The 22804-nt window shown below is 44.5% G+C and overlaps 1 protein-coding gene across 1 annotated transcript in view; it reads left to right on the top strand.

The window, feature by feature from the left end:
- The first annotated feature begins 3287 nt into the window (after positions 1 to 3287).
- MATN2 (matrilin 2) overlaps positions 3288 to 22804 on the top strand; it is a 58082-nt gene continuing 38565 nt past the window's right edge. Inside the window, exons 1-5 of the mRNA XM_066623225.1 lie at positions 3288 to 3491; positions 6095 to 6259; positions 13220 to 13789; positions 16247 to 16369; positions 19179 to 19301. Coding sequence (XP_066479322.1) covers positions 6145 to 6259; positions 13220 to 13789; positions 16247 to 16369; positions 19179 to 19301 — 931 coding nt within the window. The 5' untranslated portion in view covers positions 3288 to 3491; positions 6095 to 6144. The remainder of the gene's footprint in view (positions 3492 to 6094; positions 6260 to 13219; positions 13790 to 16246; positions 16370 to 19178; positions 19302 to 22804) is intronic.

The raw sequence follows: 22804 nt of genomic DNA, 5'->3' as shown, positions 1-22804 counted from the left end.
CCCACCTCACCCCAGCAGTGTCTTTTCTAGTGGCTGTCTGCTGGTGTTGCATCTTTTTAGATTGTGAGCCCTTTTGGGACAGGGAGCCATTAGATATTTGATTTTCTCTGTAAACCGCTTTGTGAACTTTTTGTTGAAAAGCGGTATATAAATACTGTTGTTGTTGTTGTTGACTTACTCCTGGGTAAGTATGGGTAGGATTGCAGCCTAGGATTGCTCAAAGTCTTCCTGCTTGCTGATATCACTTCCGGTGGGTCCTGACAGATTCTCATTTTAAAAAGTGGATCCCAGTGCTAAATGTCTGAGAATCACTGCTATAGGCAAACAATTCTGTAAGAAGCCAATTTGAGGGCAATTCATCGAATGGTCTACATGTACTAGATGAATGAGTTTGGCTGCAAACCTATCCACACTTTCCTGGGAGTAAGCCCCATTAGACACAATGGGACTTACTTCATAAGAACATAAGAACAGCCATAGGCCCATCTAGTCCAGCTTCCTATATCTCACAGCGGCCCACCAAATGCCCCAAGGAGCACACCAGATAACAAGAGACCTCATCCTGGTGCCCTCCCTTGCATCTGGCATTCTGACATAACCCATTTCTAAAATCAGGAGGTTGCGCATACACATCATGGCTTGTACATGGCTTGTACATGGTTGTGCATACACATCATGGCTTCTGAGTAGACAGGCATAGGATTGGGCTGTTTATTCTCAGACCCAAAGAAAAAAAATCTGGAAGACAAATCTGGAAGTAGTCCTCTCATGTAGTCAATACCAGATATTACTGGTCCCTCAATATCCACACTCTACCCCAATATGGATTGTAAGCTATGCATGGATCTACTATACAGTAATTTGGTTTTATCATGAATCAAACCCAACTATAGCAGTGGAAGGCATTATTCATAGCAGCAATATAGGATTAGTCTTCTAAATACAGTAAGGTCTACTAAACTTGATAATAGATTAATTTAAAAAGTGGTAGGAAGCAACGATAACAATGCAGTGATACAATACTGCACAATCAATCTGGGATGACCTTCTCAAGCCTTGTTTGAAATGAAACGGGAGTTGTGCGAGCGCTCCATTTGTTGCCATTCTGTAAACTTTATTTGGTGGATGTTCATTAGAAGCTTCTCATGGATTGTTCCCATCATGCTTATTCCATGGTGATGGTCAACATCAAAACATATGCACAAACATCAAAATATAACCAAAATCAAAATACATAATTATATAACATGTCAGGTGGTAGGCCACTAATGAATAACGCAACAGAATTATAAACATGAAACAAAACCTAAACTTTTTGCATTTTCAAAAATTAGGTTCACACTTTTCTGTGTTATAATATGCTTAGACAGAAAACAGATCAAACATTGAGTCATCTGGAAAAGAATGAGGACCCAACCCTGAATCATGGCTAATCACCAGCGTGGGTGCCTAGCCCTAGTACCCATGCAGGGTACCATGAAGCAACTTTTCGGTACCCAGTGAGTAAGGAACGACAGCATTGGTCCTTAGGTGCTGGGCCCAGTGCCAGCAGGAAGAGGATGTGCCGCTATGGAGGGTAAGTTCAACTGCTGGATGGCAGTGCTGCCTCTGGGGGCAGAACAAGGGTGGAGCAGCGTGGGGAGGAACCGGCGTGGGAGGGGGTGGGATTGGGAGAGCTCTACTCTGCTGAATCCTGACCTCCGTGTCAGGCCTTCCGGCCAACACAGATTCTCTCAACTCTGGAACAGCAAAATAGCCCGTGCAGACTTGGGGACATTGCAGGACTTGGGGCTTCCCCCAGGGATAGATGCCTTCCCCCAAGGAGACCTCTGACTGCTTCCTGGCACCTGCTGGATACAGCAGTAGCTACTTTGGCGCCACTGCTCCAGCAGGTACCAGGAAGCTCAGGACTGGGTTGTTAGAGAGAATAAATATATTCACTGGTGTCATCATCTTTAGGCAAATAACTGCTCTGCCATTTACAGAAACCACTTATGACACATTTTCCCTACAATAATGTCTTTTTCAAAGTTGTTCTCCTTCATAGCTTACATTTGCGATGAGATAGTCATTAGAATCCACCTTGCTCATAATGCGTTTTCCAGTATTCATTTCCACTCACTGCAGAGGGTTTGTCTGATTACAATCACAGCTGGCCACACAAACGCAAAAGAAAACTAATATGAAAGCAGATAATTTTTATTGCATCAGCATTTATTGGTTGATAAACCTTAAGCTTTTGCAGAACTCTTCTTCAAATCGAAAGGGATCACCATGTGACTTGGCATACAAACCAAACTGGCATCTTTTATCACTTAAAATAGATAGCATTAAAACAATTGGTAGTTTTCTGCTGAGACACACTCAGCATTCACACTGCCAGGTGAAGGGGGTGCAAGAGAATGGTGATCTAGTCCTCCAGCTGGCAGTGTATCTGAGGGGGATCTTCTGCAAGTGCCACCTCTGTCTCAGATGAGAGGGGTGGCAGCTTGGGGGCAAGCCTTCTCTGTAGCTATGAAATTCCCTTCCAGAGGAACTGAGAACTACTCCCTCCCTGGAGGCTTTTCAGTGAGGGCTCCAAACCTACCTGTCTCATCTGGCATTTGGTTGCAGAATAGAGGCCTTCACTGCCTCCCTGCACTTGTTTGTTCTCCCAATGGCTCAACGCCCCCTGACGCCTGGCTTTGTTTTTATCTTTCACTGTTTCATGTTAAAACTAATTGTTTTAATGCTTTGTTTGATTTTTCCCCTTCTCACCTGTGATGATACTTTATACTTTATTACAGAGCTTTGTTAGCAGCCTTGGGACCCACTTTGGGTTGTGGTGCCAATAGGGCACGCACCGCTTCCTGGGTTGGGGAGACAGCCTCGGAGGCCAGCAGAAGGCACGGAAACGGGGTCCCCTTCGCTCGGGCGCTTGCTCTGGCGCGGGAAGGGCAGGATCTCCATTTCTCAAATCAGTTCTGAAGCAGATGAGGTGGAAGTGGGCAAGGGGCGCTTGGTGCCCCCCTCCAGCGCCCCCACTGCTGGCCTCCTGCAGGGAAGCCGTTTCCCGCCCTGCAAGTGCTTTCCGATCCTCATCGCCCAACACAGCCCGAGGCCCGATTCTGCCCAGAGGCGCTGCAGCGTGGAGGGGAGCGCGCCCTGCTGGCCCCTCTGCCTGCCTGGCTCTTGGCTAGTCCCGGGGCGCGCGGAGAAGGCGCTGCCGTCGAAGGGCGCGCGCCAGGGTGTTGCGGGGCGAGGCGCCTTTGCGCGCGGTCCCACTGGGTCCCAGCCGAGCCGAGCCGCGCTGGCAGGGCACCCCCTCGGGCCGGCGCGCCTTCCCCAGCGCCTCCTGAGCGCGGCAGGGCTGCTCCTCCCCTTCTCCACAGCCGCCCTGTGAGGCGACCGCGCCGCCGCTCTGCCTTCCTCGCCTGCCCCACCGCGCGCCGCCTGTTGCTCTCCGGCTGCAGCTTCCGCGCCTCGGACGCGAAACGCCTGCGCAGCGGCAGGTAAGAGCGACTCGCTCGCGCGCGCGCCTGGCCCGTGCCGGAGGCAGCTTCGCCCCCCCCCGGGCGCTGCGCGTGCAGCCCAACCCGCCACACTTTCCTGGGAGCAAGCCCCATTGACTAGAACGGGACTGACTGCTGAGGAGATATGCATAGGCTCGGGCTGTGAGGCTGCAATCCTGCCCACACTTTCCTGGGACCAAGCCCCATTGACTCTAATGGGACTGACTGCTGAGTAGACTTGCATATGATGGGGCTCTGAGTGAGCCCCTCTCCCCTTCCTGGAGCTGCTCCTGCCTGTGATGGAGGCACCTGGGGCTTCCCTTAATGCTGGTCCTCTCTGAAGTCCTATTGACAACCCTGTTCGTGAATGAAGGGGAAACTTCTCATTACTGGTAGCCTGCAGTGTTTGCTGGGGTGGGGGGAGGTTCCTTTATTGGCAGCAGGAACACCTCATTCCCTTTCCTCAACTACAGGGGGATGCAGGAGGTATCAGACTCTGCCTGTACCCTCCAGTGATGTAGTGCCAGGCAGGGCTCGCAAGGACACACTGAGCAACAGCGTCTCATGTCTGTGCCTGAGCTCAGCCTTGGAACATATGAAGTCAGAGGAGGGGAAGGTGCCCTTAAGCAGGAGGGAGCAGAACTACTGGTGTGGGCACATCCATGTGGAAGTGTCACACAGGGACTTAGCTGTCTATGTAGTTTTTCCTGAGCTTTATCCATGAAATATGGAACCAAACAGAAGTCAATGATCCTGATCACGGAGGCAGCCAGGAAAGACAGCATTGCATTCTTGATGCCACATTTCCTTATGGAGATCCTACATCAGGGGTGTCAAACTCATGTCATACAGAGGGCCGGAAAGCATTCGTGATGCCTGCTGAGGGCCGGAGGTGATGTCATTACACAGGAAGTGATGTCATTAAACAGGTCAAAACCAGAAATAAACACTCTGTTCTTGTGTAGGAATTCATTAACTGCTAATGACAGGAGAGAAAATACACAAATCTTGATCATATTTCAAGATATGGGAGAACCCAATTATCATGTGGGCCACCCTTTCAGCAGTGTCACCTCAGCATTGCTCAGCAGCTGAGAGCCCGAGGGCCAGATATAAAGCTTCTGAGGGTCGCATTGGCCCCCGGGCCTATGTAGGACACCCCTGTCCTACATAGTAGCTTTAGAAAGTGCATCACTAAGCTCCATTGCTAAAGCAGTAATGTAATTTTGGTTCCATGAGCTCAACTTCGAGCACCAGGTTTTGTTCACCAAGAGAAAGGCAGTATAGGATAAATAAATAAATTAATATTCAGAAATGACACTTATTTCACCTGCTGAAACATGTTTAAGTTTTTTTAGAGGTGCATAACCTCACTGCTAATAACTCCATGTTATTTTAAATCTTCCTTACTTTCCGGAAATGCAGATGGTTCTGCTCAAGAGTATCAGATGTATCTGTCCCAAAAGGATAAGTCTGATGACAATATATTTTGTTTGTAGAAAATTTGGATATAGCTTGTTAACAAGGAGGTTGACAAAGGAGAATTTCCTTGGTAGATCCTTGGTTGGCTTGTGTGAGTTTTCAGTTGGCTGTTAGCTGCCCTAAGCCACAGAGCGTGGGGCCAAGCCATCAGACTACTTTTTTGAAAAGCCCTCAGAGGATAAAATACTATGAAGCAGCAGAGCAGAGCTTGCCGAACTCTTAATAAATCTAGAAAGGAATAAGCACTGCAGCCCACTGACCACTAGGTGGTTCATTTTGCGTTTGTAAAGTTATAATATTGCTTTAGTTTTACTCTTTATTTCTTCTTATATATGTTTACCTGTCTCTGATACACCGGTATCTAACCTGTGGTTTGGGAAGGTGGTCTGCGAGACTGTGAGAAGTGGTCCTCAAGGTATCAGGGGAAAAAAATCTCCTTTCCTTGCACAGCAAGACACGAAGTGATCAATCTCCTATGGACCACCAAAGAGGGCGGAGAATGGGCTGCCCACAGCCACAACCATTGAAGTGTCAGCTGTGGCTGTGGGCAGGCCATTCTCTGCCATCTCCGATAGTCCATGGGGGACCACCAGAGAGGGCGGAGACCAGACTCTCCACAGCCAGAAGTGGTCCATGACAATTCCAAGTTTTGCCTCTGTGGTCCGCACGCTTCTAAAGGTTGGGAACCACTGCTCTAATAGAACCAAGGCAGCTAATATCACAATACAATAATAAGGACAATAAGCAAATATAAAATAAATAGTCTTGGATGACATTAATAAAGTTGTAATTTTGTACACACTTCCCTGGGAGTAAGTTCCAATGAATTTAATAGGCCTTACTTAGACATGCACAAGATTGCACTGAAAGTCAATCAGTGTTGTGTAGAGTCTTAGGTTGGAATATGGACAAATGCAGGTACACAACCTCTGTTCTGATACTGTATAATATTCCATGTGCAGTCTTGTGTAAGTGGCTATCAAGCTTATGTCCTTCACATGATTGGTGTGTGTGTACACACCTGTGCTCAGAAAGAAGCAACATCCAGACAAAGTTGCATGTCATATTTCTGAACATTGTTGCCTTTGGAGAAAATTCGTGTTCATTTCTTCTTATTGCAGTGTTCCACCCAGATTCTCCACCTTGCTCCACTCTTTCTTCTTGCCAAAAAATGAAGAAAATGATCTTGGGCTTCCTTTTGCTGATTGGACTTTTCCCTGCCTCAGCCAGAGAGAAACACCTTTCGGGAGTACTGTTAAATCGAAGAAATGATGCTGCTTTACTTGGTGAGTTGAACCTCAGACAAAATAATTAGCATTTCCCTGCCTATTGGGCAGCTCGATCCTGCTCTGCCCTAATGCCAGCAGGAGGCTTACACCACCCCATCAACGCCACAGCAGGAGCCCCGGCTGCAGCCGGAGCTCAGGTAAGTGCTGAGTGGCATGGGGGTATGGGGAGGGTTGTGGGAGGGCAGGTGAGGTGTTTCTAGGTGGGGGGGCAGAATGGGGGATGGGACCAGTCCAGGAGGAGGGTAGGACTGGCGGAAGCCTCCTCCACCGAATCCTGTCCCCCATCTCAGACTCAGAAGCCTGATCCAAGGCTGATTTCTTGAGTCTGCACCAACGGAATAGCTGGTGCAGACTTGAGAAGCCCCCTTGAGCAGGCTGGGACTTTATTGGGGCAAGGGGATGAATGTCCCCTTCCCCTGAGGAGACCTTCCTCCTGCTTGGATCCAGCACAGGATCCAGTGGTAGCTGTTTAGTTCTGCTGCTGCTGTGCTGGATAGGATTGGGCTGTTAATCACCACACTGTGGCCACTAGCAGTTTAACCAAGGCACCTGTCTTCTCCTTGCTCGCTTTCTATGCAGTGGACGCTGGTGGTTTTGCCTAGCAAACCACCTCACTAGCTGCCCTGGTCCTATAATGTTGCATGTTATTTTTCTTCATTTACTGAGATCCACGCAAACTGTTTTCTGTTAAAAACTGCTTGCCTTGTTACCTTTTATATTTTGCCATGAAGAGAGATAAAACAAAAGACAAAAATGTAGTGCATGTGAGCTCCACATATGTGGCTCAATATATTAATTCAATGATTCTCAAACTTTGTAACACTGGGACTTACTTTTTAGAATAACAGTCTGTCGGGACGCATTGAAAGTGATGTCATTAAACTGGAAGTGATGTCATGGCCGGAAGTGACATTATCAAGCAGAAAAATTTAAATCCCACCGCCCCATACAACAAAATCAAATCATTGGGCAATGCGATCCTAACTTGTGCTGGAACAGGCAGGCTAGTCAGCCTGTGCTATATCCAAAGTGCAAGTTTGGAGCTTACTACAGCTCAGCCCAAAGCAAGGAGAATCACTTTCCCTTACCTTGGGTAGAATTGCAGCAGCCCCAATGGGTCTCCTCACATCTGCACCACCTGAAGAGGTGGCGCAAATCCAACCATCTGCCATTTTGCTGCCCATTCTGCCAGTTTGGAGAGATCCTTCTGGAGCTCCTCACAATTACTTCTGGTCTTCACCACTTGGAAAAGTTTGGTGTCGTCTGCAAACTTCACCACCTCACTGCTCACTCCTGTCTCCAGGTCATTTATGAAGAGGTTGAAGAGCACCAGTACCAGGACAGATCCTTGGGGTACACAGCTTTTCACCTCTCTCCACTGTGAAAATTGCCCATTGACACCCACTCTCTGTTTCCTGGTCTTCAACCAGGTCTCAATCCATGAGAGTACCTGCCCTCTAATTCCCTGACTGTGGAGTTTTTTAACTGTAGACTATGTGACATTAACTTGTCATATTGTTTCCAAAGGAATTTATGGCAGTCAGCGCATGCAAGTAATACAATATGTACGCGTTTTGTACTGAATTTTAAAAATACACTCATACATTTTTTTTGTTCAGTGAGAGTGAGTTGGGGTGTGTTTGCATGCTTGTGTGTATAGCACCTGTTTGTGTCTAAAAGTTCAAAAACTTTCTGTCCCAAAAAAGTATGTAATAAAACACACTCATAAAAAGCTAATGTAGCTTCTAAAGGAGAACAGTGCACTTCCTTTAAAACCACATTATGGAATGCATTTTCCATAAATCCTCACCAACAGCTTTTTGCCTTCTAGATCTGTACTTTCTCAATTGAAATTGACTCTCTGTCTTCCAAACAATAAACTATTCACTTAACATTTAGACCAATCAAGGAGGCTTGTTTGTGAGCAAACATGGCCTCCAAACTAGCCACCACACCCTCAACTGGGTATGATGGCAAAGACAGAATCCAGCAGGGGTCTGCAACTAGCAAAGGGAGTTATCTTGTTTAGTTTACCCCACCTACAATCTATAGACCCTACTGACCTTCTAAAAGTGGCATTTACTGTTTAAAAAGGGGTCAGTGTAAAATTGTACACACCTCCATGCAATCCAACTCTTAGGATCCAACATATATGATAGGAAAATTCTGCTGTTAATGAGGATGATCAACTTGATAACACCAGTGCTTTGCATGTATAATTATACCCTAGAATAAACTAGTGCAATTAATCTACTCTGCTAGTCTACTCAACCAGATGACCTAATGCAGTGTTTCTCAAACTGTGGATCGGGACCCACTAGGTGGGTTCATTTATTTTTAATATATTAGTCTTGATGTCCCCATGGTATGTAACTGCATTTGGGGAAATGTTATAGACCTGTACTTTTAACAGTCTACTATGTATATGCTTTCAACAATGATAGTAAATGGGGATTACTCTTGGGTAAGTGTGGGTAGGATAGCAGCCTAGGATTGTTAAAAATTTTCCTGCTTGATGGTGTCAATTCCAGTCATGATATCACTTCTGGTGGGTCCTGACAGATTCTCAGTCTAAAAAGTGGGTGCTAAAAGTTTGAAAAGCACTGACCTAATATATATTTATTTCCATTGCTTATGAATGTGTAATAAAGAATGCATTTCCAGTAGACCATGGGGCTCTATATGACAGAAATTAAAATTTTATAGGTCAGTACTCTAATTTTGATTTTTGCTGTTTAACATTGGCTTTTAGCACTGATGCAGAAAGCTCAGTGGAAAGAAGATACATCCTTTTCTGAAGATCTGAAGCTGCTTTATACCGTGTCAGACTGCTGGTCCAACTAGCTCAGTATTACGTACACTGACTAACAGTGGTTCTCAAAGGTTTAAGTTAACCTGCTTTTGCCTGGCCCACAGGTGTACACATTTGGTCCCTATTGCATATATGCAATGTTGGGCAGAAATGGCTCAAGGGACTTTTCCAGCTCTATCTTGAGTTGCTAGAAATGCACAATCACCCCATTCCACTGGATTTTTGGCTATAACTTTTGATAGAATAGAGATATTTCAACACAATTTTTTATTGCATTCTGCATGAAATTACCCATCAAATGATATATAACAGGGGTCGCCAAACTTTTTGGCAGGAGGGCCACATCATCCCTCTGACACTGTATTGGGGGCCAGGAAAAAAAGATTTAATTTATATTTAAAATTTGAATAAATTTATGTAAATGAATATATTAGAGATGGAACTTATATGAATGAATGACGGTCTCATGATAGCTCAAGGCCTGGTAAAGACCTTGTGTAAAGTAAGGCTGGCCTTCCCTTTGCTTCACAGATGTGAAATAGCAAGCAGTGGAGGGAGCCCTCAACCTACAGCTGGTGTGAGAGGTCATTCGGCCCTCACACTGAGAGTAGTCGCATCGGGCTTTGTGAACTTTTGTTGAAAAGCGGTATATAAATACTGTTAATAATAATAATAATAATAATAATAATAATAATAATAATAATAATTGGACCAGAATGGGCTTCAGCAAAGCCAGAGGCTCACTGGAGACTGGGGGCTCCCGGCAGGCTGTATTTGGGGTCCCCAAGGGCCATAAATGGCCCCTGGGCCGGGGTTTGAGCACCCCTTATATATAACATGATGGTATTACTCAAAAATACCAAAATTTAAAAAATAGTGTCACCCTCCCGTGTGCATCACCTGGTGTGGCCCCACCCAGCAATGCCACTGACCAGTTGCCTACAACCTAATCCACATCTGCCCATTCCCTTTTGTGAAATGATTAACTGAAAGAAGGAACTAGATTTTGGGGTACTTACAGGGCAATCCTGTTCATGTCTCTTCAGAAGTAAGTCCCATAGTGTTCAATGGGATTTACCATTAAAGTATGTATAGGATTGCAGCCTTAACAAAGCAAAAACTTTTTACTTGCGACATTTGTAAACACTTCAACATTGTACACTACTTCAAGTTGACAAGAACTTTTCATTTGGCCAATGTCTTTTCAATTTCTGCGAACTCTTTAGTCTAATCATGGGACATATAAGCAATTCGCCACTTTAGAATTGTAATAGTTGCAGAGCAAGAAATGGTTAGCAATACTTGTCCTACAATAATCAGTATGCCAGTGCTGCATCAGTGTATATTAACGAAGATGACAGTATTAAGCTTGAAGAATCAAAGTATCCGCTGCAAATTGCATCATTTTAATCCTGGTAATTAACAGCTTAGTGCTGTACTCAGAATACATTGTTTGAAAGTTCCACTAACTTCTAATTATGAACGTTTGTGGTGATTGTTGCCTGTTTCTTAGAACTGAGTTTCTGGATGCAGCAGTTTCATTTCTACGTTAATTTAGTTCTATGTCACATTGATTGGACGGGACAATGGAGATTTTTGTTTCTCTAGCCTGGCACCAAAGCCTGTTAGTAACACTGGAAGCATGGCTTTTGGAAGGATAAACTCAGCCTGAGTTCATAACTTTCAACTGGGGACAGTGCACTAGAAGGGCTCACCAATGGTCTTCATTGTGAGCTGGAACCTCCATGTGAACCGCTGATCATACAAAGGTCGTTTTTGTGACTCGTCTCTTCCCCATACCCCCTTGTCCTTAGGGGAAAACATTGCATGAACTAATCCTCAGAAAAATTGGTTACTCATGTGCAATTCATTCGCACTGTCTTTATGATGTCTTTAAAAGCTGCCTTTATGGTGGAGGGATATGGCAGGCTCATAATGCTCCTCCATTACACTACTTCAATCCTCAATCCAATCCCTCAGTTGAAGTGAAGTAAGCCACTAATCAGGAGCATCAAGAATAGGTAAGCGAATAACCTTGACTGTCAGGTCTCTTATTCTTAGGTCTTAAAAAGGCGCACTTAGCACATGAGTGGGAACAAGTGGCTGCAAAGCCTATGATAGATAAAAAGTCAAAGGCAGAGTATGCACCTGGACAAAGGGAAGGTGGGCAAACACAGAAGACCAGTGGTTGCATAGCTTGGCATGTGCTAAGAAGTTTATACAAATCCTTTGGCAATGTGTTGCTCTGACTGAGAACATCAGGAGCCCTGCCACTTATATAGAAGGACACATAAAGTAGTTGATGATTCCCCATAGTCACCTGACTTCCTTCTTCATGGGAATTACTGCTAGTTAGCTTGCCCCTTTCAAATCTTTCTTCCAACCAGCTCTACTAATGGTGCAGACAGTAAGAAATCAACGCTTTGCCCTCAGAGCTTCCACTTGTCACAGGAGGCTAACTTCCACAGGAGGCTAACTTCCAGTGTCTGTGAAGAGTATATTAACATAGTGGCTCCTATGTGGGTCCAAAAAGGTTATATTGAACATGACATTGGAATGTTTAATCCCAAATCCTAGGCATCAATTGAGTGATTTTTTTTCTTCTAAGATTTTTCAACTACATCTGAATCAACACAGAAAATTCCAACTTAAGGCACGGCTGGAAGAAAAAACATTGAAGTCAATCCAACTTCTCAGATTCAGCTCCAGACTTTTTGGTTTGGGTTTATCCCAGAGGTGACCAGACTAAGTTTAGTCCTTCAGCTTTATTTAACTTGTTTGTTTTTTTCTTTCTGATCTCATCCCTGCAAATGGCCCTCACATGTTATCTGTGTATAGTTACTATACCATGGTTATTAGAGCTTTATTCTGCCCTAGAAATAATTAGCTACAGCAATGAGATAATAATATGGAAAATGAATTAATTTGCCAGTATTTCTGCATCCCATTAGGAATGGAATGCCATTTCTGCTCATTTTGGAGCTTGTTCAGCAACCTCTGACTTTGAAAGAGTTAGCAACCTTTTTGTGTAAAAAGCTAGACTGTAGCCTCCAAATGAATAAAACCATACAGTTACTTCATAGTCCACAAATAGCATCTTTGCTCCATATCCACAAATGCTTTTGGTTGCTGACAAAGTTTTGTAATGAACCAAATGGAAACAGGGGCAGTTCTTGTCCCCCAATAACTTGCAGAAACATGTGGTTGGTAACCTCCAGCCGTTTGCATAAGAAGCCATTAAGACACTAAGTGAATAAATTCCTTTGATTTTGCATAATTATTAAGATACGTACTGCTTTTAAATCAAAAATTTCATAAGCAATTTTTATAAACAGATAATCTTTTTTTTTTTAATTGTCAGCCACTTATGATGGAGAAATGTTTACTTCAATAGCATCCAAATAAGAAAGCTGAAGTTAGGAGCTTGTATAACATACTAATATAAAATACTAATAGTCCAATTCTATGATCCGGCTATGATCAGACAGCATAACCCAACTTATGGTGTCACAAAATGCAATACTGTGTAGCACACGACCGGCAGGTCATGCAGCAGCAGCATGCCTGGAGCCCCTGGAGGTAATAAGTCAGCAGTGGGGGCAGGCCATGGATGGGGAGAAGGAGGAATGGGAAGACTGGGGGCATAACTGAGCAGGGAAGGAGAGGAACCGGGGTGGCGAGGAGGCAGGAAGGGGTGGATCTGGCGGCAATGGTGTACGCCAAATCTTATCCCCTCTGTTCTAAACCTCCCTGTCCCTTTTCTCTTCGTGGACATACTCCATCAGAAGAAGTGACAGATGTCCGTGGAGATTCACAGGTGACTGCAGGGCTTAAGCAGAGTAAGTAAAAATAAATTTTACTTACCTCCTATATGACCTCGGGTCACCCCCAAGGGTCACCCAACGAGTCACCATTGGAAGCAGCACACACTTTTTTGGCATGGCTGCATCAGTACTGGTGGTGTGAGGCAGTATTGGGGCCTACGATATTAAAGGGTGAAGGTTATGTGGATTGTAAAGTATATTTCATGGCTTCCTAATTCACATTTAAAAAAACTCTTCATGACTTTCTGATTTAATTTGGGGCTTGGTTTATTTTAGACAACTAGTTGCATAAATTATGTTTATGTTTTTGCCTCCTTTCAGAACATTTTTGCAATGACAAACAGCTGGACCTTGTGTTCATCATTGACAGTTCTCGTAGTGTTCGCCCTTATGACTTTGAGAAAGTGAAAGAATTCATCTTAACCATCCTGCAGTTTTTGGACATCAGCCCAGATGTGACTAGAGTGGGGCTCATTCAATATGGCAGCACAGTCAAAAATGAATTTTCCTTAAAAACCTTCAGGAGGAAACAGGATGTGGAAAGAGCAGTGAAAAGAATGATGCACCTGGCTACTGGAACCATGACAGGTTTAGCCATTCAGTATGCGGTGAACATTGCATTTTCAGAACATGAAGGAGCACGGCCGCTCAGCCAGAATGTGCCCAGGGTTATCATGATAGTGACAGATGGGAGACCCCAGGATCCTGTGGCAGAGATAGCAGCAAAAGCACGGAACTCGGGAATCTTAATTTTTGCTATTGGCGTGGGAAGGGTAGATATGAACACCCTTAAATCTATTGGAAGTGAACCTTATGAAGACCATGTCTTTTTGGTTGCAAATTTCAGCCAGATTGAAACTCTAACTTCTGTGTTCCAGAATAAACTTTGTGGTAAGTTGCTTAAATATGCTTTTACAAGGCATCTCTGGTGTCCCACCATATCCGCAGATCTGGTATCTGCAGTTTCATTTCTCTGTTGATGGGGAGGTTGTGCATTACAGCACCTTTGTTTTCCAGTAATAGGGATTGAAGCATGGGTGTGCCTTGGTAACAAAGGAACTTTCTTGCTTAACTGAAGAATCAATGTACAGGCAACCTACACACTAGAGCAGCAATTTTCAGCACATTGACAAGGCACTAGAATTGGGAAGGCACACCATCAGGTTTTTGACAGTTGACAAGGCACACCATGCTGCCACATCAACCCACTGGCCCTACTAATACATGACCTTCCTCCAAATTCCTGTGGAACACCTGTGGACCTCTCATGGCACACCAATGTGCCACAGCACAGTGGTTGAAAATGGCTGCACTAGAGGGAGACTAACCAAACTGTTCTGTTAGTCAACCAGCTGTAGTGTGCAGGCTGGTTCCCTGCATGCCACGTTTTTCAGTTAAGCAAGAATGTTCCTTTGTCTGCCAGTGCTACAATCCCTACTACAGAAAAACAAAGATAATGATCCCTTTTATCCATGGTTTCTGTATTCACAGGGGTGGAGGGGCCTGTATTCAAACAGAAAAAGTGCCCTCATATACATAGGCAGAGTTTTAAAAGAAAGCAGAAACATTCTAGAACCCATGGATTATAAGGTAGCCAGTTCGAGGACACCGGCAGCTCCCTGAATGGCTGAGAATGGTGAGACCTTGAAGCAGCTGACAAGCCGAGCTGAGTGATTCCACCTGCTCTTGGTGTGAGCAAGAAGCGTCTTGGCTGCCCTCCATGTGAGAGATGGAGCTGCCTGCCAGTCTGCGTGGGAGAACTAGAGGCCAGAAGTGAGACCAAACCAGGAAGATCCATTCTGAAATGTTGTTGGTTCTTGGGAGAGAGAACCTCTATGATTGTAAAAATCCCCTTGAGGGATTTAGAAATGCCTGCCTATGTAAACCGCCTTGAATAAAGTCAGAGGAGTAATCCGATGACCAGAAAGGCGGTATATAAATACCGAGATGATGATGATGATGATGATTATTATTTCCATCATACTATATAGACCCATCTTCCTGACTTGATATAAATCTCTGTATAGGGTAATTTTTTTACATCAAGTATTATTTGGTCTCTGGCCTGCACCCTGGAGCAGAATGTGTCTAAACAGTGCATTAGTTCTTAAGTTTTCTTCAGTTGTCAGTGCACTACTTGCATACAACTTGGGTCTGGAGTATCCTTCTTTCTAGGAAACCATGTGAATGGATTTGGACATGTCCAGCATTTGCAGCTTTTATTTGAAAAAAACAAAAAAAAACAAACACTTGGAAAGCTTGGTTGCTGCAGGTTGTCATAATGATATTCACAAATTTTAACAGGAAAGCAAGGAACTGTGGTGGTTTGTATATTATCTTTAAAACCATAACTCTAGGAGCTGTTCCAAAATCTTGATTCAAAAAGTGTGTGTCTTCTGAATGCACAGTTTTTGAGGGTTTATTGTTATGTTTTGAGCTGCTTCTTGTCTACTGTAGTTGATGTTAGAAAAATCTGGAAAATAAACACATATGATCAGGATTTAGGGGCTGACCCATGCGTGTGCATGCATGCTCATGTACGTGTGTCTCATATTTGATTACATATTGCAGTTTTTTAAGTCATGGAAAGCTCTATCTGTTTCCATTTATTGGCTTATGAACATTAATGATTACTTAGGGCATCTTGCACCAATCCCTGGCAGCTCACCAAAAGGGGGGGCACATCCTCTGCGGTGGGGTTTGCTGGGAGTATTTTAACCCTGCCTGTCTGGGTGAGATACCTGGCTTTCCAGGTAGGCTGCATCTCCTTTTCTTCTCTGATGTCTCCCATGTCCGTGTTGGGTCGTTCCACTCTTGTTACTTCTTCTCATTCATCTTCCCTTGGTCCTCCTCCCCCTTCTGTTCACTTTTCCCTCTTCACCCTTCTTTCCCACAGTTTGTATCTCCCCATCTGCTGTTGACCCTCCTCTTTGCTTGTTGTTGGCTCCCCCCTCAAATTGCTCCATCTGTTCCTCCTTCCTATCCACCTTGCCCCAGTCTCCTTTTAGTCTTTCCTCCTGCCTTGGTCCCGCCCTCACCAAAGACAAGCAACAGCTGTACTATAGCTCTCAGCATCTTGGGTGGTGGTAATCACCCATTCTTTGGTCCTTAGGACCAGAAGCCTATCCTGTACCTGCCACACAGTCTGTATATTTAAAAGAAGAAGAAAGTATTTTGATACATGTTTCAAAACCTTAATATTTTTTTTGTCATTTGAAAAAAAAAAACAATTTTAGACATCCTACTCTTAGGCTTTTAGAAAGCCTTAAGTAAAGGCTGTGTCTCAATATTGTTTAATCACATCATTACTGTATACTGTACTAGCTAATATTTACTTTTCTCTTACAGTTCAACACATGTGCAGTGTAACGGAGCATGGTTGCGACCATTACTGCATCAACACTCCTGGCTCTTACGTATGTAAATGTAAACAGGGATATATTCTAAACTTGGACCAGAGGACTTGCAGTAGTGAGTTTTCTACCTTGTCTCCTTTATATCTGATCAACATTATTTATGAATATATTTGGGGGGGGGGGGTGGATGAGTTAGAGCAGGGATGTCAAACATCTTGCCCGGGGGCTGGATATGGCCTTCAGAAGCTCTTTGTCCAGCCCTCAGACTCTCCCAGCATCAGCTACCTGTGCTGAGGTATCACTGCTCAGGCAGTGATTCGAAGGCAGCCCACATGATAATTAGGCTGTCCCATATCTTGAAAATATGATCAAGATTTGCATATTTTTCTCTTCTGTCATCTGAATCTAATGAGTTCCTAAGTGAGAGAAAAAGTGCTTATTTCTGGTCATGACCTGCTTTATGATATCACTTCCTGCTTTATGACATCACCTCTGGCCCTCAGCAGGCATCATGAATGCTATTCGGCCCACGACACCCCTGAGTGACACCCCTGAGTGATCCCAATGGAGAAAAACCATTTTTTCCTATGGATACATTTAGAATCTCTGGAATGTCAGAGTATATCATAGGCTAGGTTCTCTCCTGTCACTTTTTAGAGTGATAAAATAATAATTGCAATAGCATCCAGTGTCAGTAAATACTATATTATGGTACTAAACATTTTATAAAATGTAAAACAGCTATCGCAGTAAAATAGCAGAGCCAAATCTGTTTGTTCTCATTGCTCCAATCTATGCAGTATAGAAGCTTACATGATACAGCCCCCAGTCTCTGCAGAAATAGATCAGGAACATTTATGTTTTCAGACAATTCAGTGTCAACATAAACCAGATGTGTTTATCTAAATGGTAACATCAGCTTAATACTCTCAAAGCTATTTTCCGCACAGTGAAGCTTGCAGTTCTCAAATCGTTTACCCATTAATCGCCTAAAATTATTGGCTACAATCAACATCTCATTAATGTCAATGGCAAAACTCTCATAGATCGTAATAGTTGTGGACTGCACCAAACAGCTGCAATCCTGCAGCAATGATTGCAGTCTTTACATGTGTGTAAGTCCCATTAATTGGATCTGATGTGTCTGTTCAAAGTGACTCATCCAGGAGGCTTTAGTAAAAGACCTGAAGGCTACAATCTTAACTACTTTGTGACCTTTCTTTGGTAAACTAAATTTGACAAATTGATTAGATTTATGTAGGATGTCCCTAAAATGCCTTTTGTATCATTTTTTTTTCTGGGCGGCGTACAAATTCACTCAAATTTATAGTGAAAATATAAGCCTTGGTGGTGAATTTCTGCACAAGTAAGAGAGTTTGCCAAGAACAGGAATAGTTGTACTTTCTAGTAGAAGTTAAGGGAAAAAAGGGTTAGCTTGAAAAGTTCCCTTCACCATCCAGAAGGCATCTTCCATTCATGGAAGGGCCATTGCATGTTTGAGCAGTGTTTCTCAATGTTTGTCCTCCACTGTACCACTTCACATGGTCCAGCTATTTGAAGTACCACCAGAGGTAACTGGCAATGACATCAATGATGTGATTGCCAGTTGCTTCTGGATTGGGAGGCCAGATGCGACATAACAAACGTCAGTAAGAGGTTCAGGGTGGACAGAATGACTTTTTCTAGGATGAAAAGGCATGCCTTGGAGCTCTACCCACTAACCCAAATCATTTGAGCCAAGCCTCCTGCCACTGTCTGTTGTGTCGTATTCCTGGTCTCACTGCTGGGTGGCAGGGGTCCAGCAAGTACCAACAGACACCACCTCAAGTACCACTGGTGGTGCCTGTACTACTGGTTGAGAAACACTGTGTTCGAGCTGTATAAGGAAATCCAAAGATGTTCTTCAATTTGCAGAAGTGGAAGCATGAGCTCTGCTATACAACTTTCTGTGCTAGACTGAACTTTCTCATAAGCCATTGCAAAAATGTTGGCCAAACAATATGAGCAGCCATTTTACTTCTGCTTACAGGTCTTTGGGTTCCAGCTGCACATGTATTCTTATAAGAGATCAAATTAATGAAGCTATAGAACAGTCAGTGTATTTTTGGTAGTGACACACAGTGGTGGAATCCCTTCCATATTTATTTGAAAGTACATTCCACGTTTACTCTGAAATAAGAAGACATAGGATTGAAGTCTAAATAATTACTCCTGAGGAAATCAGAAGCCCCAGGCACAGATTTCTATCATGGTTGTACCATGACCCTTCGTGGGGCAGTTGTGCTGGCATTTGCATGAACTGCGGATCCATGCGCATACAGCTTAATTCCAGATCAAAACAGCAATATCTTGAGATTTTTCCTCCCACTGCCTATGTGGAGTGGCAAGTACAGAGATATCTTTAGCCAAAGTGTTATTTTAATTATTTGATTAGCTACACCTGCAGATTAATTCTTACAATAGAATTTACCTACAGCTAAACTGGGACACTATCACAAAATTTATCATTCTGTTTACAAATGTCACCTATATGACTACCCTCCCAACTGCCAGATACTATGTGTGAGATTGCATGACCTGAGGCAAAAAAAAAAAGATGACCACACAGAGAAAGTGAAAAGTCACTGAACTAAATGTAAATTCATATTTTTTTACTAAATATCCTTTTTTTTTTTACATTTGCAGATAATAGTTTACATGTTCCTTTTCCATTTTCTATTTTTTTGCCATCGTTTTGGAATAATGGTCATTTTGCCACTCCAAATTTCATAATATTCTGGAATCTAGAGAGAATTCCTGTATGCCTTATCTATCATCCTCAGTTTGTTCATGTTCCTGAACTATTTTCAATCTCTAGCTTCAAACAGAACGCAGAACAAAATAAAAAGATTCTAATGGGATTTTACTAATTTTAATTTTTGCAGCCCAGGATCTATGTGAGGTTGAAAAACATGATTGTGAACAAATATGTGTGAATACACCTGGATCCTATGTCTGCCAATGTTATGATGGTTATGAACTTGATGAAGATGGGAAGAGGTGTTTCGGTAAGTATTTGCTTCCTTGTGTAAAACAGATGCTCTTCTATTTGTGATAACTAACTATGCTGGTATTTCTCTTAGTTCCTGAATATTTTCATTTATATAATGCTTAACCAGTTGGGTCATAATGGCCAGGATCCAAAGTCCTATTTTGTGTACATGCAAGGGCTTGGGCATACTCAGTGGAAGGTTTTACTTTTTCACTTTGAAGATCAGATCCCCTCTGATCTTGCAATCATCTTTCTTGCTTTGGAAGTCCTCTCAGTTCCAAAAATGGTTTGCCATGTGGCATAGGTGGTGGCTTCCCCAAGCCCCCCAATGCCTTGTAAGCCCAGCAGAGGCTGGGCCCAGCAAATGCTGTGGGTGGATATCTATGGCCTCTGCTGGGCTCAGAGGACCCTCTGAAGCTGAGGGGAGTAGAGCTCACCTCGGCTGCACAAGGTGGGCGGGAGTTGTTTGCCCGGATCTGCGATTTAACTTAACTGCAGGTGATTCCAGAACGGAACCCCTGCAGATAAAGGAGCATGCCTGTATATGTAGTAAGTTATTCTCAGTATTATATAACTGTTAGGCTGTTTCACATTTTCTAAGATTCCCTTATCTCAGAGGTTCCCAAACTGTCCAGGAGAGTTTTGGGACCTTGGAAGTCATTGCAGGGGAGAAGGTGCAAAGGCTCTACCATGATTGCAGCACCACTGCAACAAAGGCTTTTCAAAAACTCACTGGGGGTGTGACAGCTGTCTGGAGGGTATGGGGAGCCCATAGATGCCTCTGCGGGCCTCCGGGTGCCTCAGTACAGCTGCAGAATGTGATCAGGACCCACTTCCAGTTTTTGGATGGGAACCTTTAAGGGGGTAGCAACTGTTTTCCCCTAGCTAAGGTGTCGTATGAACTGTGGCCATATCTGGTATTTCAGGTGAATGTCTACATATTTTGTTAATGCTAACCGATGCTGGATACCGTAGATCAGCCATTTTCAACCACTGTGCTGTGGCACACTGGTGTGCTGTGAATGGTCCACAGGTGTGCCACAAGAATCTGGGGGAAGATCATTTATTAGTAGGGTCAATAGGGTTGTGAGCCCCCCACTGGCAGCATGGTGTGCCTTGTCAATTGTCAGAAACCTGATGGTGTGCCTTGACAATTTTGATGTCTTGTCAGCGTGCCACGAGATGAAAAAGACTGAAAATTGCTGCCGCAGATACCCACCTATGTCGATCTCACATATAAGTCTTTTCTATGACCCTCAGATAAGTCAGGGTCATAAACTTGGGGGAGGGTGTCTGATTATAGTTTTGTAAGATTTTACCCTAGGCCAGATCCTGAAAAATAACCTACCAGTAATTGTTACCTAAGAACTGACAGTCTCTAATTTATTAAAAATATAGTAAAAGATCATAAGATTCATTTTTATTCATAAACTTTTAAATTCTGGTCTTCACCATCTTTTTGTAAACACTATCAAAGAGTAACTGCATTGTAAATGACATACTAATAGAACAGTGGTTCCCAACCTGGGGTTCATGTACCCTCAGGGGCACTCAACAGGACCTTTAGGGGTACTTGAAAGAGAATGGAATAATGGCAGTGCTCCAGAATGCCTTGCAGAGCCAGCAAGGGAGGTAGCTAGTTGACTGTGAAAGCCCCACCAATAGCTAATTTTTGGTGATCAATTCATGTATGAACCAGTGATTGAAGACCAGCACAGGAAAAAAAGTGATCTATCACTCAGAATTTCTCAGGACATTTCTGGTGCAAAACAATGCAAAGGCTTCTGCTCTTAAGCCAGAAGCTCTACATATAAATTACAACTTAGAACACAACTGGGAGTGTGCAATTCAATTCACAGCAGAGACAAGTAACAGCAAATGACTGTGACCAAGTGCAGCTGCACATAGCTGAAACCCTATTCACTCAGAAGCAGACCCATTGCTTTCCCTGGGTGTTATTCCTAAGTAATGGTGCTCTGAATTGTAGTTTGTGAGACATTTGATGGGAGTGTTTCCACTTTCAGGGAAGGTGCATCCTGCAGCTGCAACAAGCCCACCCTCACCTGGTCTGAGGGCTGTTTCATCCTCTTGATTTACAGCAGGATCAAGGCTATCAGGGGAGTTTCAGTCTTAAAGAAGTGGGGTGATTCTGGGGAGCTGGTTCAGCTCTGTCTTGGGGGGATGTGCAAATGGAAACTGCTGTCTGCTGCTCTAATCAGTTGCCTGGTCAGTTTCCCTGATTGCATGGCTTGTAAATAGGGGGCAGAGAAAGAGGGACAGTGGGGAAAGGAGAAGAGAAGGGGGCCACAGCAGGCAAGGAGAAGGGGGAGAAAACAGTACAACAGAGTGAAGGCTGGTGGAGGGAAGAGAGGGGCTGGGGCTGAAGAGCAGAGAGAGCAGGCAGTGCAGGAGTGAGGGCGGGCGGGAGGGAGGGAGGGAGGCTGTGTGGGGGCTCCCCTCCTTCCTCTCACTTGGAAGAAGCAGATGCAGAGCTGTAGACTCTGCATGAAGAAGCAGCCCTCCCGTTTCTCTCCCCATCTTCAAGCTACAATCTCTTCCTGGGAATAAACCCCATTGACAATGGAATTTACTTCTGAGTAGGCATGCACAGGCTTGGGCTCAAAGGCTGCCATCCTATGCACACTTTCCTGGGAGTCAGCCCCATTGACAATAATGGAATTTACTTCTGAGTAGGCATGCACAGGCTTGGGCTCAAAGGTTGCCGTCCTATGCCCACTTTCCTGGGAGTAAGCCCCATTGACGACAAGCATGGGATGTGCTCCAGGCTCCTGCTCCCCTTTCCTGTCCTTTCAAAGACTAGCGGGGCGGAGGAGGAGGAGGATGTCAGAGCCAAGGAGACCAGGCTCTGGGAGCCTGAGCAGGCGGGACTGCAATGCCCAGGAGCAGCAAGGAGGAGGGAGCGAGCCAAGCAGCCAAGCGAGCCAAGCAGCTCCGTCAGGCTCCCCACTCCAGGTGGGAAGTGCGCGGTGGGGGAGCAGGTGGCACGTCACCCTCCCCAGCAGCACCACTGCTGCTCCGCAGTGTGCCTGAAACACCCCTGAGCCCCTAGTGGCCCCCCAGATAAGGCAAAAGGTTGATTCAGGAGGGGACAAATTTTTGGGACAAATTTTTCGCCCTATAGGCGAGTATCTACAGTATTTGTCCTTCTTATGGTCTAGTCTAGGAAAGCTTGCTACAGTATGTAAAAGCATACTGACTTCATCATATGTTCTTTCTGCATAAGAGTATAAGAGCCCAATCCTGAGCTCTTACCACCTGTCCTCTGCCGGCGCTGAGTGACGCAAACATGCTGTAAGGCATGCCTGCAGTTCTCAGTGCCAGTCCAGTGCCGGTGCTAGCTCAGCACCAGTCAGCGCTGGGCTAGCACCAGTGGAGTACTGTTACTCCACAGCTACCTGAACCACCAGGCAGTGGAGAGGTAGGTGAGGATGTGGACGGAGGCAGAGAGGAGGCATTCTGGGGCAGGGGGAGGTGGGGGAGGGAGAGGAGAGTGTGGGG

Source organism: Tiliqua scincoides, chromosome 4, assembly GCF_035046505.1.
Source record: "Tiliqua scincoides isolate rTilSci1 chromosome 4, rTilSci1.hap2, whole genome shotgun sequence".
NCBI classification, from domain to species: Eukaryota; Metazoa; Chordata; class Lepidosauria; order Squamata; family Scincidae; genus Tiliqua; species Tiliqua scincoides.
This window is presented reverse-complemented; position numbering and strand designations above follow the sequence as displayed.